Raw genomic sequence first — 13,975 nt, 5'->3', positions numbered from 1 at the left:
TCCCAAAAGGAGATGCGCATCTCCAGAGATTGTCGAGCTTTTGGTCAATGAATTGCCTTGTGTTTTGCTTGCATAGTTCAACTCGGGAATGTTCTCCCCATATCGTGCTCTTGAACTTTTGAAGCATTGGTCTGGTTGCGTGCTATGGCTCTTGCTATGTACGAGCTCCAAATTTCTGGGTATAGCTGATACCACCCGAGAGCTCTTTCTGTATGATCAAACCATGCTCGGATTATGGCTCTGAGGATTCACAACATGTATGGATGGGTGTTGAAAAATTCTTTGAGATTCGCTTCATCCTACCCACTGATACGGTGGCCTTTGATTGTCATAGGCATCCCGGTGCCTACTGAGGGAGTTTTTATTCTTGCTCTCATGACACAATAATCTACAGCCCCTCATCTACATTCATTGCATCCGGCTCTAATTGAAGGTTATTGGAGAGAATCGGACCATAATGATCGAGCCTACTCCACTTCTTGTGGTCTCAGTTGAGAAAATCTCAATTCGCTGAAAGTACTGAGCGGGCCTTCCCGAATCCCGCGGCACTGACCCGGGAACTAGCCGGGGCCGCTACACTTATGTACCCTAGCCACAGCTACGTCACAGATCATACGACGCATGAAATCGTGGTCAACGACCTCAGCCAGCCTCAGCCGCCGTCATCTTGCTTTGATAAATAAACACGATAAATTCCTAGACCTGTTCACCAAAATCTGATTATTCTTCATTCAATCATGGTACGTTTTCCAACTGCTCAGCTCATCCTGTGAATAAATTACATGAACTGACTTTATATATCCTTCTGGACTGAGGCTATTATAGTCTAACCTTTCGCTCTACACTACTACCGCTGTTGTACTGATCGACTCGGACGGTAATAGACTTTTGGCAAAGTATTATGATCCCCCTCACCTCAGACAACAAACTGTTGCAGAACCCAACAGAAAACCAAATCCAGGGATGGTGCAGCTGGGATTCAACGGATTCAGTTCCCAATTGAGGACACTAAAGGATCAGCGAGCTTTTGAGAAGACGATGTGGGAAAAGACGAGGAAATCAACAGGTCAGTTTCTCAGCTTCTGTATTCTTTAAACTTAGGATATGATCTGACATCGATCGAGGGTAGGCGACATCTTGATCATTCAGAATCATCTCGTTTTGTACCGATCGATAATCGACATGACAATTTATGTGGTGGCACAAGAATCTGAGAATGAATTGATGTTACAGACCTTACTCAATTCATTTTTTGATGCAATCTCAATCTTACTTCGAAACCAAGTCGAGAAAAGATCAGTGCTTGAAAATCTGGACCTCGTCAGTCTTTGTTTGGATGAGATGGTGGATGATGGGTAAGTGAATCTTGAAATGAGATAGTCCAGAAAACCTGTTTGAGATGCTGATGTTCCACATACGCCTAATCGTTTCATTCTCATTCTTAGTATCATTTTGGAGACCGATGCTGTGGCTATCGCATCAAGGGTGTCGAGACCAAAAGCAGACGTAGGCGGAGTGAACCTAGCTGATATTACCATCAACGAGCAAACTATCATGCAAGCCTTTTCGACTCTGAGAGATAAGGCGGCACAGAAAATCCTACAGGGCTCACTTTAAGCCATATGTAAGTCAATACTTTCAACATCAGAGTACATCGGTGGTACAATGTCAATTTTACGAGCCTCGGCTCTCAGACTACTCTAGCTATTCAATCTGGGTACTGAGTTGAAATGCTGGTTTATTGACATCAGGATCAACACCGTCGAGTTTGCCTTCGAGATAGTCAGTCCAGCCCATACAATTCACTTGTTGGTCTAGACATACGTTTCGGTGCCAGAAACCAGGTATCCTGACGAATCTTATATGTATTCTTCCAACATTCGGGATAGCCTACTATGATTTCCCAAGTATTGTCTTTTCGATTATGTTCAATGGGTATGATGTTTTGCATGTGGATGTGGATGTATTCAGACGAACTTTAAAAAGCAAGCACTCTGACAAGTGACATATATCACTTGAGTGTGATCATATCAGTCAATCGCATCGGTAGATTAGCTGAGTGAAATGCTATCTTGTCATGATTTGGGTCGGAACTATTGAATTGTCTTGCACTCATGTATAGGACCCTCTGGGAGGGCGCAAATGCAATCAAAGCCAAAGTGGGGAGTCCTGATCCTCTTCTGATGTTCGTGAATCATCCGATGAGCCTGCTTAAGAAGGCGAGCGAAACATTGCAAGAAGTCGCACTCTTCAGTCCCGGGGTGCATCCGGTTCAGGTACAGAACCTTTCAGTCGTCTGATTAAGAGCCAGTGAGGTCTTGCCAATAGATATTAGCAGATAAGTTATTCTGAAGTTCAGACTGGCAAGGACTGCTCGTAGCCCTTCAAACCTCGAGACTACTTCTCGTGATATCAAGTTCAAACAAACGATTCTTTTCATAAAATCATTTAGTCAGATTTTGGGATTCATGAGTGACCATGTAGACCCGATTGATGACGTGTTTTTTGTGTTGTACAAGAGTTTTGATCAGTTTTCAAGCTTGAATTCAAGAACAATGATGATGGTGTGGTCTTGTGTTCTCAGCGCCTTATAACTTGATATCTACCACAAGGAGTGTACAAAAAACAAAAAGATCGATCCAAATCGTTGATGACCATCATGTAGGATGGTTTTGAGAGAAGAAATACTTTGATTTTCTAAAAGATATCAGATTTATGTAAATTTGTAGTTGGTACCAAACAAACCAAACAGTAAAATGGCCATCAAGAGGTGAACAACAAACCTGTTGACCTTTTTTGGTTGACTGTTCGATAATCGTATAACTCGATTTCAGGTTCTTCAATCCTTCAAAAGGGGCAGATTCGCGTTTCGTTATTGTGTAACGATTTCTGGCTGAAGTTGTCGAACGGGCCCTCTTACGTTTCATCCAAATTGAAGTTCGATATAAAAGTTTAGATTTCACTCTGATTTGGGTATCTGATATGATAACCAGATCAAGAAGATACATTTGATACTTTTTTGATTTCTTTCCAAGATTGATTCAACTTCATAAATATACAAATATATAGAGAAAAAACAATGTGCATAAAAGATACAAATGAACCAACCGAAAGTCTTTTTTCCCAAAACAAAACAAACAGTGATAAGAAGAAATGAAAGATAAATACAAGATGAACAGCTAAACAACCCAAGTAATTGACCCTACATTTCCCTCCAGTGAAAAAAATCACATTAGCTGAGACCGAAAAAAAAAGAGTTAGTCAGTTGGGTTATGGTTCATGGTATGATCAAAAAGATAACTTACCCAAGCCCAAAACTTTCCAAATGCAGTAGTAGGTTCAACATTCTTTGACCTTTCAAAAGCGTCCATTTCATCTAATTCTCTTCGACCAGTTTCGAAATCCATTTCTTCAATTTTAACTAATTTGGTACCTTTTACTGTTTTCCAAACAACAAAAAAGACAACGAAAATCGGCAATGAAATGTATGCTGCAATGAATTTCGAAGGTGACCTATTCAAAAAGAAAACAGAATCGGGATTGATGTCAGTTCAATAGATGTGTATGATAGTTAGAAAAAGAGAGTTACCAAGATCCTGCCAAGAAGACTTTGAATCCATTAAAGATAATGATGATAGAAATCATGGTGATACCGAAATAAGAAAGATAAGGTTGAAAAGGTGCTTTGTAATGTAACGTATCCCGATCAATTCCCTTATAAGCTAAACCTTTATGAAACCTCAAATAAGACTATTTTTTGATTGTTCACTCGTCAGTAATACGAAGGTTGAAAATCTTCTTAATGAAGTAAAGTAGAAAAAATTTACATACCAAGAAAATTGTCCACCAAGTGATCAGACCAGTGATAGAAGAGATATTTGATAACCAATCAAAGATTGTACTACCCGAGCTATTGACATTCATATAAGACAAAATCCCAAAGAGAGAGGTAATAATTAATGAATAGAGTGGTAATCCTCCTTTAGTACATCTTCGGAAAATTTTAGGAGCCATTCTGTCCACTGATAATCCATATAAGATACGACTTCCTGCATCTGAATTTCAAACAAAACCATCAGTTTTTCTGTTCTGAAGATTTGAAACAAGAGTCAATGGTCAAGTTGAAAAAGACTTACAAAGATCGGAGTTTCCAGCTGAATAAGCAGAAGTCAAGATAATCGCATTCACGATATCAGGTAAGACTTTGATTCCTGCGTTGTTGATTGCAATCACAAATGGAGATGAAGTTGCATCTCCAGTACCACCTAAAAGTCCTGGTGAATTATATGGTACAAGAAGCCCAATCACAGTGACTCCACCAATATAAAACATTAAGATGCTATCGTCCAGGAAAGAAATTGATTCTCAAAACTTGATATTTCATGGGGATTTTTGAGCAAAAACATCGAAGACGTACCGATAAAAGACTCGGTTGATAGCTTTTGGAACAGTTTGACGTGGGTTAGCGGCCTCACCAGCTGTCAAAGCAACAATCTCGGTACCTTTGGAAAACAAAATAACACATAAATATGCCAAAAGAGCAAACGAGTGAAGTCAATAGAAAGAATCCAATACCTTGGTATGAGAAAGCTGCTTGAACAAAGACACTCCAGAAGGATAAAAATCGACCAAGACTGCCTTGAATGCCGTTTAACTGATTAAAAGGACCAGGATTTTTCCAATATCTGTGATGTACTTCATTGTATCAGTAGTTTGCTTTAGAAATGGAGAAGGTTGTGGAGTCAGAGACTGACCTAAACCCAATACGGTCGTGATTCGGTCCTCCACCTGATGGTAAACGAGTGGTAATGAGTGATCAGATGAAGTGAATGTATAGAAAATACTGGACATACCAAGATCTAAGACGATTCCTAGGATGATTAAGCCGACAATCGCGATGACTTTGATTGCAGCTATAAGATATCAAGATATATGATGAGCAAGTATCCAAAAGTTGAATGAAAACTTCACACCCAAGCAGAAAGTCTTACAGAACCAAAACTCTGCCTGAAAACAAACACACGGTTAAATCAATTTCAATGCATGAATCAAGCATTTCAAAGAGAAAATATTTACTTCTCCGTACCATCTCACACCAAAGAAGTTGATAGCACAAATTGTGATTAAGAACTGTTTTCCGAGATTCGCATTGAGATAAGCATTGACTCAAATCCAAACGTCAGATTTGGAAAAAAGTTGATTCTTACAATTGTAATCCAAACAGCGACATTGACACTAGAAGTCCAATATTGAACCTGAGAAGGAAACCATGATATTAGAGAATGCCAAGACCGATAAGGTGTCAGCGAGTCAGACACTTACAACTATTGCAGCAGCAGTAATTTCAGTAGGAAGTGTGATCCCGAACGAGTACCTAAATTGGACCAATTTCTTTTAGAATCAAACTTTTCAAATCTTGGTTCATGATTAGTTAGAAAAGACTCGCCAGTAGTTGAATCCGACAGCAAAACCTAATGCTGGATCGACAAATCTGAAATAAGTTTCAGTCAGTGTTCATGTAAAACAAACAAGGTGTGTGTTATCTTTGAATTTAAAATTGTTTTGCTAACCTTGTAGCATAATGTGTAAAAGCTCCACTGACTGGAAACATGGTGACCATTTCACCCTGTGCACCGTATTGATTAGTTCAATTTCTACAAGATAAACTCAGAACAAAGACTCACTAATGCTACCATCATACTATAAACAACGACCCCTGTGGTCAAAAGATCACATATGAAGATGTATCAGGTTTAGTGAAAGTTAACTTGAGAAAAAGTTTGGATTTACGAACCCATGATAGCATAGCCCAAAATTAAACCAACTGGACCTCCATTACTCAAAGCTTCACCACTACCAAGAAATAAACCAGTACCGATCGTTCCTATGTATGATCGAAAAAAAAATCATCTTCGTCAAAAAAAAAGAAAGCTTTTCAATCGATCAAAAATAATCATAGAATTTTAGTATTTACCACCAATAGCTATCATAGAGATATGCCTTTGTTTTAGGTTCCTCTTGACGTTTCCTTCTCCTTGATGATGACCTTCATCTTGATAATTAGGATCATGAACATCTTCTTTTTCGTTGGTTATGATTTTAGATCCTTTTTCTTCTAAATTGACTGACATTTTGAAAGACCTTTATAGAGATAAAAGTGGATTTTTTTCTGCTTAAGACTTGGAAAGGTGAGTTGCAAGATAAGTAAGATGGTGTTTTTTTGGTGACCGTAGGATGAATTGATTATGAAGATGATTGGATATATGTATAATTGAAAAAAATAAAAAATAAAAATCACGTCGTGCAACAGCAAATGCTGGTGATAAGATTAAATTGAGAATATGAAGTATTTAGATTGTAGTGCGGGAAGAGAGAAAGATGGACAGCGAAGGTTGTTTGTTACGCTGTGAAATGATTGCTGAGAAGTAGTGATGAGAGACAATGCGAATTCCTGACACAAAATTGGAATAGAAAGAGACCAGAGTAAAACGGATTGAATTAAACTGTATGTCTTCAGAGCTTAAATCGTTTCAGATCATTCAAACTAGAAATGTATGTAAATAGAGTATCTACTTTAAGATAAGTTTTAGGTGAGGAATGAAATGATTTGGGTAAGTTTGAGTGATAAAGATTGGTTTAACAGAAGTTTGGATTGAGAGGTTCTTTTGTTTGAGATTAACCCGTTGAATCGATTCACCCACCCGTACCTGGAACCTGAGCGGGACAAAGAGGAACTTGATAGTTGATTATGTAGACTAATGACACTGATTTGAGACTATGTACTCTAAAGGAATCTTGAAAATGATGTTGAGAATGACTCAAATGTGAGCTGATTTGAAGTTATTGTGAGGGTGATTTGAAAGGAAGTGGTGAAACTTATTTACGAAATGGTTTGAAGGTGCAAGGTCAACAGAGTCCCACGCCGCCGACACGCTGCGACACGGCGTCAACGTGGGACTTTGCTGAGTTTGCGGAAATGTATGCGTAGTTAAGATTTTGGTTGAAGAAGACTTGTTGAGGTGAGATGAAAATCTGATTTTACCCGAATCGTTTTTGTAAACTTCGATTATCAAATGAAAAATGCTATCGACAAGGAACTGAGGAACGATCTCTATAGCTTCAATCTTTTCCTTTAAAGCCGCTGGAGCTTCTAAATCGCAAAAGGACGGAAAAGTAAACAAGTCATCCTATCAATCATGACAAAGTCTACTTCCGAACGGGCTCATGAAAACCTTATCCAAGAGTCCATTGATGATAACTCTCATGACCTTGACGAACGAACAAAAGGCCTGGACTTTACTTTGGTATCAACTAGAAAGCCATGATTCTATGCCTTCACCACAACCTCATCTCGGTGATCTCCTGGTGCCGAGTCCTAGCTTTGTGTTTGAAATTGTCGTACATACATATAAATTTGAGACGGATTCATCCAATTTGTCCTGCTTTGGTTTTCTCAATCTGAATATGGATATCATGATTCCAAAAACAGCCGATAAGACCAAAGGTCTTATCTGGACGCTTAAAATGAAGGTGCAATGCTGTGGCAGGCTGTGGCAAGGATTTCCCGTGTTTGCTATCCCGGTAACTCCGAAATCAAGAATCTCAGAAAGGTTACCTCAAGGTTTACATATGTCGCCCAAATTAATACAACCTGACACCGACTGCGACTCGCAAGGTCAATGACTACAATTTTTTATCAAAATCTTTGTACTGTCTCATTGCTCAAGAGCATAGGAAAGCAGTTTCCAATCATTGCGTTTATTCAAGAAACTTATCCTGGCTGACTGCTGAACATATTGTGAAGGGTGCTGAGGCTGGAGTTTCGATGATCAGATTTGAGTATCTAGTTCATCGGTCCGTTCAGCTTAAGATCCAATTCCTAGTTATTAAACGCAGAGATCAGTACAAAAATTTAAGAGCTTTAGACTCTTGAAATGCTTAATGTGTGATAAGAAGAAGAAATACGGACCATCAGTTCATCACATGAAACTTGATTTGTAACATGCAATTGAACTCCACGAGATTTGTAGTCTTCCATAAATTTAGGAGGAATCACAATATAATCTTGAATCCATGCTTCTTTGGTCAAAACAAAATGTTTAAAGCTGGGTACTTCTTCCACACCAACTAATAAATCTGTCAAATCCCAATAAGACCTATAAGTAGTAGATTCTATGGCTGTGACCACTGTTCTAACATTTCTTAACATTGGAGCTGCTAGAACATGTTCATTTGTTGCTCTCATTACACGATAAGGACGGGTAGACTGGTCTATCAAGACTCTCAACTTTGGAAAATCTAAACTTGCAAATTCAGCAGGTAGATCTTCACTAAATGACATTGTACCCAGCCCTTCTAATGTATCTTGAATCGGTTCAAAAATTTGAATCAAATCTTGACAATCTTCAAAAGCAGAATTAAGTTCAATGAATTTTAAAGTGCTTTTTGAAGTTCGAATGATATTTGATAACACTTTTGAATTCTTGTCATAAGAAAAAGAAAGGCAACGTAAATTGGTCAAGGCCGTAGGTTTGAAATCTAATTTTTTTATTGCACCACACATAAATTTTAACCATTCGATTTTGGGCATTGCTGAGAATAATTCTGTTATTGATTTTAAATTACGAGTTCTATATTTTGAATCTTCGTGTCCGCTAAAGATCATGAACGATTTCAAATCTTCAATGTTCTCAATGGCTTTGATCACTCGAGGCGAAATACCTATATTGTTATGATAGACAAAGCAGAGGCTCAAAGTCTTCAACTTTTTACCAAGTAATTCTATCAATGTTGCTAATTGATTCATTGAAACTGGAGTGGATGCTGTTTGACCTAAAAATTCCAATCGAAAGAACTTTGGGTTAGCACCTCGAAGAGAGTCACCATGTCAAAGTTTGAGTTAAAAGCTTCACCAATTTCATCATTCTCAGCTTGATCTGATTGGTATTCCGAATACCGAAGCTTTAGGATTTTAAGTTGCCGAACAGGACAAGAAAAGTGAGGTTCAAATAAATCAGCTTTCCAATTGTCTAAAATCGTCTGAGCGCGTTTCGAATCCCATATAACGATCGTTTGATAATAAAACGGTATAACAGCTTCAGACCAATTTCGAGATATCAATCTTAAATTGGTTAGCTCGATATACGACGACTTTGTAAAATCAGGTCCTGAATCGAGTGAACCAGCCCTGGCGGGAATTCTTTCTAAATTCTTTACAAATTCTTTCAAGATTTGGATGATGATCTCTATCGGTAAGGTATTCTTGTTATTCATCGTGTCCTCCATAATCTTGTTTTCCTTATCGCTGGTTTAATGGATGATTTGAATCCTCTGATAAGTTTTTCAAAGTGAAACGTTCACTTGTGTTAGGATCTGGATGGCCAGGAGTCTTTCAAGCCACATCACCTTCAAATATTATGCTCACCAACGGATTATGTACATAGGCTCGGTTTAAACCTCAAATAGACCGTCACGTGACTTGTCAAAAAACAGAATTTGGAATATGTAAACAGTAACATGATATGCTCGGCTGCACGCTCAGCGGAAGCCAGCACGTTTCCACATCGTTCGCATCTCGGAGCGACTTAAAGTTACAGCTGAGCGTCGGTCTTGTCTTCAAATCCTACATAAGTGGCTCTCAAACCTGCCCCGGTTTTCAAAAAACCCAGTTGACCCAGTTGTTTTTTGGCAGTAACTTTGTGTATCAAGTTGACATTTGTTGACAGCTCCCAGCCAAAAATTCAACTGGGGCAACCGGGTTTTTTGAAACTGGGTCAGGTTTGAGAGCCACTATAGTCTCCCCATACGCAACCCAATGGTACGGCAGCATCATCGTGAAAGAGCGAAGGAAGAAAGGCTTCGTTATCAGCCACCAGAAGCTGAGACGGGTGATGTGTGCTGTGTTTCACATTTCTTTACATTTTTTGAAGGAACTCATCCAGCATTTTGAAGGATCCCGCACTGATAAAAGCAGCGCAAAAGAGGATACGAAATCATCACAGAAAAACACGCCATGTCAAGATAGTCCTCAATCGACCAGACTTACAAAGACACATTCACCAAGTTCGTGTGGAAGATAACCCTGATAAGGAAAAGTATACGGACGAGCCACTTCTTGGGCAAGAGCCAGCTATGATCATCAAGGACAACAAACTGTGGGTCTTAACGGACAAGCGTTCTTTGAGGGTAGTTGCTCTGATTTGTCAAACGCCATTTGATTCTATGTCTTCAAAACAACGTTCCAAACTACGATATCTTGCCGAATATTTACACGAAGAGCGCACATTTTCAAACCCAATCACAGGGAACAGTGACATGGTACGAGGACATCTGGGCGCGGTGGGATTTCACCCAGCTCATCATCCATCAAAAGTTGCTGGCGAGTGAATCATTTTTGGCTTCTCTTTGTTCTACTCATGCTTTCATATCGAACTCAAGCTTTCTCATTTATGTAGCAGGGCTACAGTATGGCTCAGAAGAGGTTCCTGTACATACAGCTGTACTGAATACGTACAGGAAGTAATACTAGGCCCTAGGGTATCACTGATCAACTCGTGCTGAGCCAGACATAGAACTTGTCTACCCAAGATGAATGCAGGGAATGACAAGACTCCACTCGAAGGCTAGAGCCTCGAGTGGATTAGCTTAGAGATGACTCTAACAATGAGATCGCTTAGAAGTGAAGAGACGCTCGTCCTAAGACAAGCGTCTCAAGAATAGCTGAAGGGATCATCTTCAATAAACGATGATGCACCTTTCTGGCTAAAGGCCTCAAGCAAGGAGGACAAGCTCAGATATACAAGGGTAGAGTGTCGGCCGAACGGGTCCCCATACCAGCTAACTAGTGGGAACCCCATTCTTGACCTACTGCATTTCTCTTACTTCCGAAGTCTCTGCTCTATGTTGTTGCGTATAAATAGAGCCGCTCCTTCTTTGCAATTAAGAACCAGTTCTCTAAGAATTATCTTTTCGAGAATACCTTCGTGCCCTCTGTCCCCCATCAGACATCGTCCATTCCCTAAGTCTTCCCTATCTAAACTCACTACGTAAGTCTAAGTAGATTTAATACAATCCGTATACGAGGCGCAGTTTCGCCCCGTTACATTTATAGGTGGCCGTCGTCCCTGTAAGAGGGTACAGCGTAGCCGTAAGCTGCTCTCTTACTGGTGGAGACGATGTGTACTCCGTCGTCCTAAAATACAAAACATTTATACACAACACTTCAAGTCCATGTCCAAATTTTTATATAAAGAAACGTGCGATCAAGCTAATTCTCACCCGAACAAACCTGGTTGGTCCTTGGGTATATTCTTACCGTACAACAAACAGACAGGCAAACTCGCCTACAAGCACCAAGGTTTTGACGTCCAAGGTGGAGGTTTTTGGTGGCCAGATCTTAAATGTGAAGTGGATCTTGGATTCTGTGACGGGATGACAGAAGTTTTATGGCGGGGTAACAAGGACCTTATCTGTACCAGGCCCTCGATCGAGCCTTCAGGAAAGTTCACTCGAGTAGGAGCTTCCTTTCAAGTTAACACCAAGTATAGAAACGCCTGTGGTTCCATCACAAAACGTTGGAAATCTTACGTCAATCCAGGCCGGACGGTGGCACAACTCAAACAAAGGAACTTGAAGCGCCTGCGATACATTGGTAGTCCCTCATTTTTCTATAAGATGTATCTCAAACGAATTGCAGAACAAGAAAAGCAAAATTCAAAAAAAAACTCTGAATCTCCATATCTTTCTTCTGAAATCCTATCCGAAGCCTGTGTCGATTTAATGTACTTTATCATAAACGAAAATGCTGTAAAGGAGTAGCACATGAAAGTTATAGTTCTTATATTACCCTGTTAAATCCATCCTTACCACAAGATACATGCCTACTCAGCACCAGCACTTTCTTTTTCCACAGTCCTCGTCAATTTCGGCGTCACATGGTTTTGTCACTTCTGATGCCTCATGAGCTATATCTTCCTGATTAATACGGACTTGTTGATATCTATCAAACAAACCGATTAAAACCTCAGGTTCGTTCAAAAGTCGGAGAAGGTCAACCGAACTGAGCCCGCGGGAATTTGCTCGAGAAGTCTCCCTTGGTCAAGTCTCAAGACTTGGCTCTGATACGACTCTCGAATCGACTATCATACACATGAGTCACAGAAGCTGGTACGCGAACCGACCACGAAATGGCTGATTAGATCGGGGAATGATGACTATGAAGAACCTAATGATGAACAATTGCGGCGTTGAAGATCTCCAAAACAAACAAAAGATGGCAGAGTAGAGTTGTACGTATCAGGTCAACATGGTGCTAAGATGATGGGCAGTGTTGTAGATGACTGTTTTTGGACCAAATCCCCGGGTTGGATTATGACCGCATGAAGAATTGGCAAATGGCCATATTGGATTTTTGCGTATCAATAATGTCGAGTGCTATCGAGCCGCATTCAAATCCTCAGCAGCTGAACTATCATACTGAATTGGACTGATACCACATTTGTCTTTGATGGGGCGTTAGGTGAAGACAACTTTGTAAAGGTTGGAGTTCAAGCACGCTTCGGAATAGCAAGTCAAGAAATTCGAAAGTGACGCCAAGTTCAAATGATCATCTATCATTGTTATATAGCCCATTTCAAAACACCTGGTCACATTTTGATTCGCACTGATCTGATGTTCACTCATTGGAGGTGACTGACTTTCAGCCCCCTTTGGATTTCCATCTGTCATGAAACTTTTCGTGTGCTTCGATTGCCAATCGGCGTCTCTTTCGATTTGGAGAGTCATCAGTCCAGATTGATATCAATTTTTTGAGCCATCAGTGTCGTCTTCGAAAACCTATATAAGGGACCATTTATCGTCCATCGTCAACTTTCCTGTTTTAGATCCAAGCTTACACTTTTCTCAATCTTACCCTTTACCAATCATGACTTCCATATCTATTAGCGATTGCTCTTCAGAAAGATACCCTTCTTCTATCTCACCTTCTTCTATCTCTTCTTCTATCTCGTCTCCACCAAGCTCCTTCGGTGATGAAGATTCCAAATCAACCATTCCTGAACCTATCTTAGAACTCTCGATCACTTCACCACAAGAGTTACCAATTTTACTTGACGTTAACCTACCTGAAGATACCATCGGTAATGAACCATCAAGTCCACCAAGATTAAATCAAATCATATTACGACATTCACCTTCAATGTCGGTGATCCCCAGCAAGACCACTCAAATCAATAGAACTCGAGCCAATTCTCTTACTAGTACTTGTAGTCTGGCTGAAAGACGTGGTAGTAAAACTTCAGCTTATCTTGGTACTGACGATTTCAAGAAAAACTTTGCATCAAAATTGAATTCAGTTAAAGCTCGTGAAAGAACTCAAAGTAGTGAACCAAATAACTGGACAGGAAAATCAAACGTTTGGAACTTTCCTTCGATAGAGGAAACTTCACCTACTTTACCTACAGATCGTGATTTTTCTTTCAATCGTCATCAATCTCAACAAAACGTTAGTAATCTTCTAATACTCTTTTTTTCGTCTTTTTTGCTTTCTTTCATATCTATGATACTAATCCATTCATCAATTTTATCTCATAGAAAATATGTGGATTAGCTCCTTCTGCTATACCACCACGTGGAGATAAACTACATGATATGATCAATCATCTTTTAGCATTACCAACAGACGAATTAGCAGCTCAATTAGAAATGCATTTCAATCGACTTGAACCAGGACGTGATGCAGAAGAATTAGAAGCAAGAAATGAAGTGATTTCAACTTTAGCCGATCAACTTGCCAATCAATTAGAATCCAATGATAAATTATTATTCGATTTAGGTTGTTTACGTTCAGCGCATGCTTCATTATGTTCGGAATTAGCTGATGTGAAAGACGAAATGGCTTCTTTGTTATCTACTATGAATGGTACTACTGTCGAGAATCATCAATTATCTAAAGTTAAACTTCAATCTGAGGATCAAA

At 39.6% G+C, this 13,975-nt stretch overlaps 5 protein-coding genes across 5 annotated transcripts in view; 3 read left to right on the top strand and 2 right to left on the bottom strand.

The window, feature by feature from the left end:
* Positions 1-623: 623 nt before the first annotated feature.
* On the top strand, positions 624-2,192 carry MELLADRAFT_73607 (uncharacterized protein; the record flags this gene model as incomplete). The annotated part of the gene is made up of 5 exons (XM_007418280.1): positions 624-740; positions 826-1,066; positions 1,130-1,355; positions 1,446-1,624; positions 1,752-2,192. 4 exons carry the CDS (start codon positions 738-740, stop codon positions 1,615-1,617), a joined length of 642 nt encoding a protein of 213 aa, XP_007418342.1.
* Positions 2,193-3,004: 812 nt separating this feature from the next.
* Positions 3,005-6,131, bottom strand: MELLADRAFT_51018 (uncharacterized protein; the record flags this gene model as incomplete). Its single annotated transcript, XM_007418270.1, has 18 exons — positions 3,005-3,236; positions 3,306-3,513; positions 3,590-3,750; positions 3,832-4,055; positions 4,137-4,339; positions 4,418-4,502; positions 4,576-4,685; positions 4,755-4,788; positions 4,854-4,913; positions 4,992-5,007; positions 5,077-5,130; positions 5,208-5,255; positions 5,323-5,374; positions 5,447-5,491; positions 5,571-5,626; positions 5,685-5,716; positions 5,795-5,884; positions 5,975-6,131. The coding sequence occupies 18 exons, from the start codon at positions 6,129-6,131 to the stop codon at positions 3,228-3,230; spliced, it is 1,644 nt and encodes a 547-aa protein (XP_007418332.1).
* Positions 6,132-7,843: 1,712 nt separating this feature from the next.
* MELLADRAFT_95716 (uncharacterized protein) lies at positions 7,844-8,806 on the bottom strand (the record flags this gene model as incomplete). The annotated part of the gene is made up of 2 exons (XM_007418289.1): positions 7,844-7,879; positions 7,970-8,806. The coding sequence occupies 2 exons, from the start codon at positions 8,804-8,806 to the stop codon at positions 7,844-7,846; spliced, it is 873 nt and encodes a 290-aa protein (XP_007418351.1).
* Positions 8,807-11,229: 2,423 nt separating this feature from the next.
* Positions 11,230-11,817, top strand: MELLADRAFT_113578 (uncharacterized protein; the record flags this gene model as incomplete). The annotated part of the gene is made up of 1 exon (XM_007418304.1): positions 11,230-11,817. One exon carries the CDS (start codon positions 11,230-11,232, stop codon positions 11,815-11,817), a length of 588 nt encoding a protein of 195 aa, XP_007418366.1.
* Positions 11,818-12,922: 1,105 nt separating this feature from the next.
* The window catches only part of MELLADRAFT_69346 (uncharacterized protein), a gene marked incomplete at both ends in the record, with an annotated part of 7,520 nt that continues 6,467 nt past the window's right edge, over positions 12,923-13,975 (top strand). The window contains 2 exons of the mRNA XM_007418274.1: positions 12,923-13,501; positions 13,591-13,918. Coding sequence (XP_007418336.1) covers positions 12,923-13,501; positions 13,591-13,918 — 907 coding nt within the window. The remainder of the gene's footprint in view (positions 13,502-13,590; positions 13,919-13,975) is intronic.

Source organism: Melampsora larici-populina (assembly GCF_000204055.1).
Source record: "Melampsora larici-populina 98AG31 unplaced genomic scaffold MELLAscaffold_88, whole genome shotgun sequence".
Lineage (NCBI taxonomy): Eukaryota > Fungi > Basidiomycota > Pucciniomycetes > Pucciniales > Melampsoraceae > Melampsora > Melampsora laricis-populina.
The sequence above is the reverse complement of the archived record's forward strand: the minus strand, read 5'-3'. Positions and strand labels throughout refer to the sequence as shown.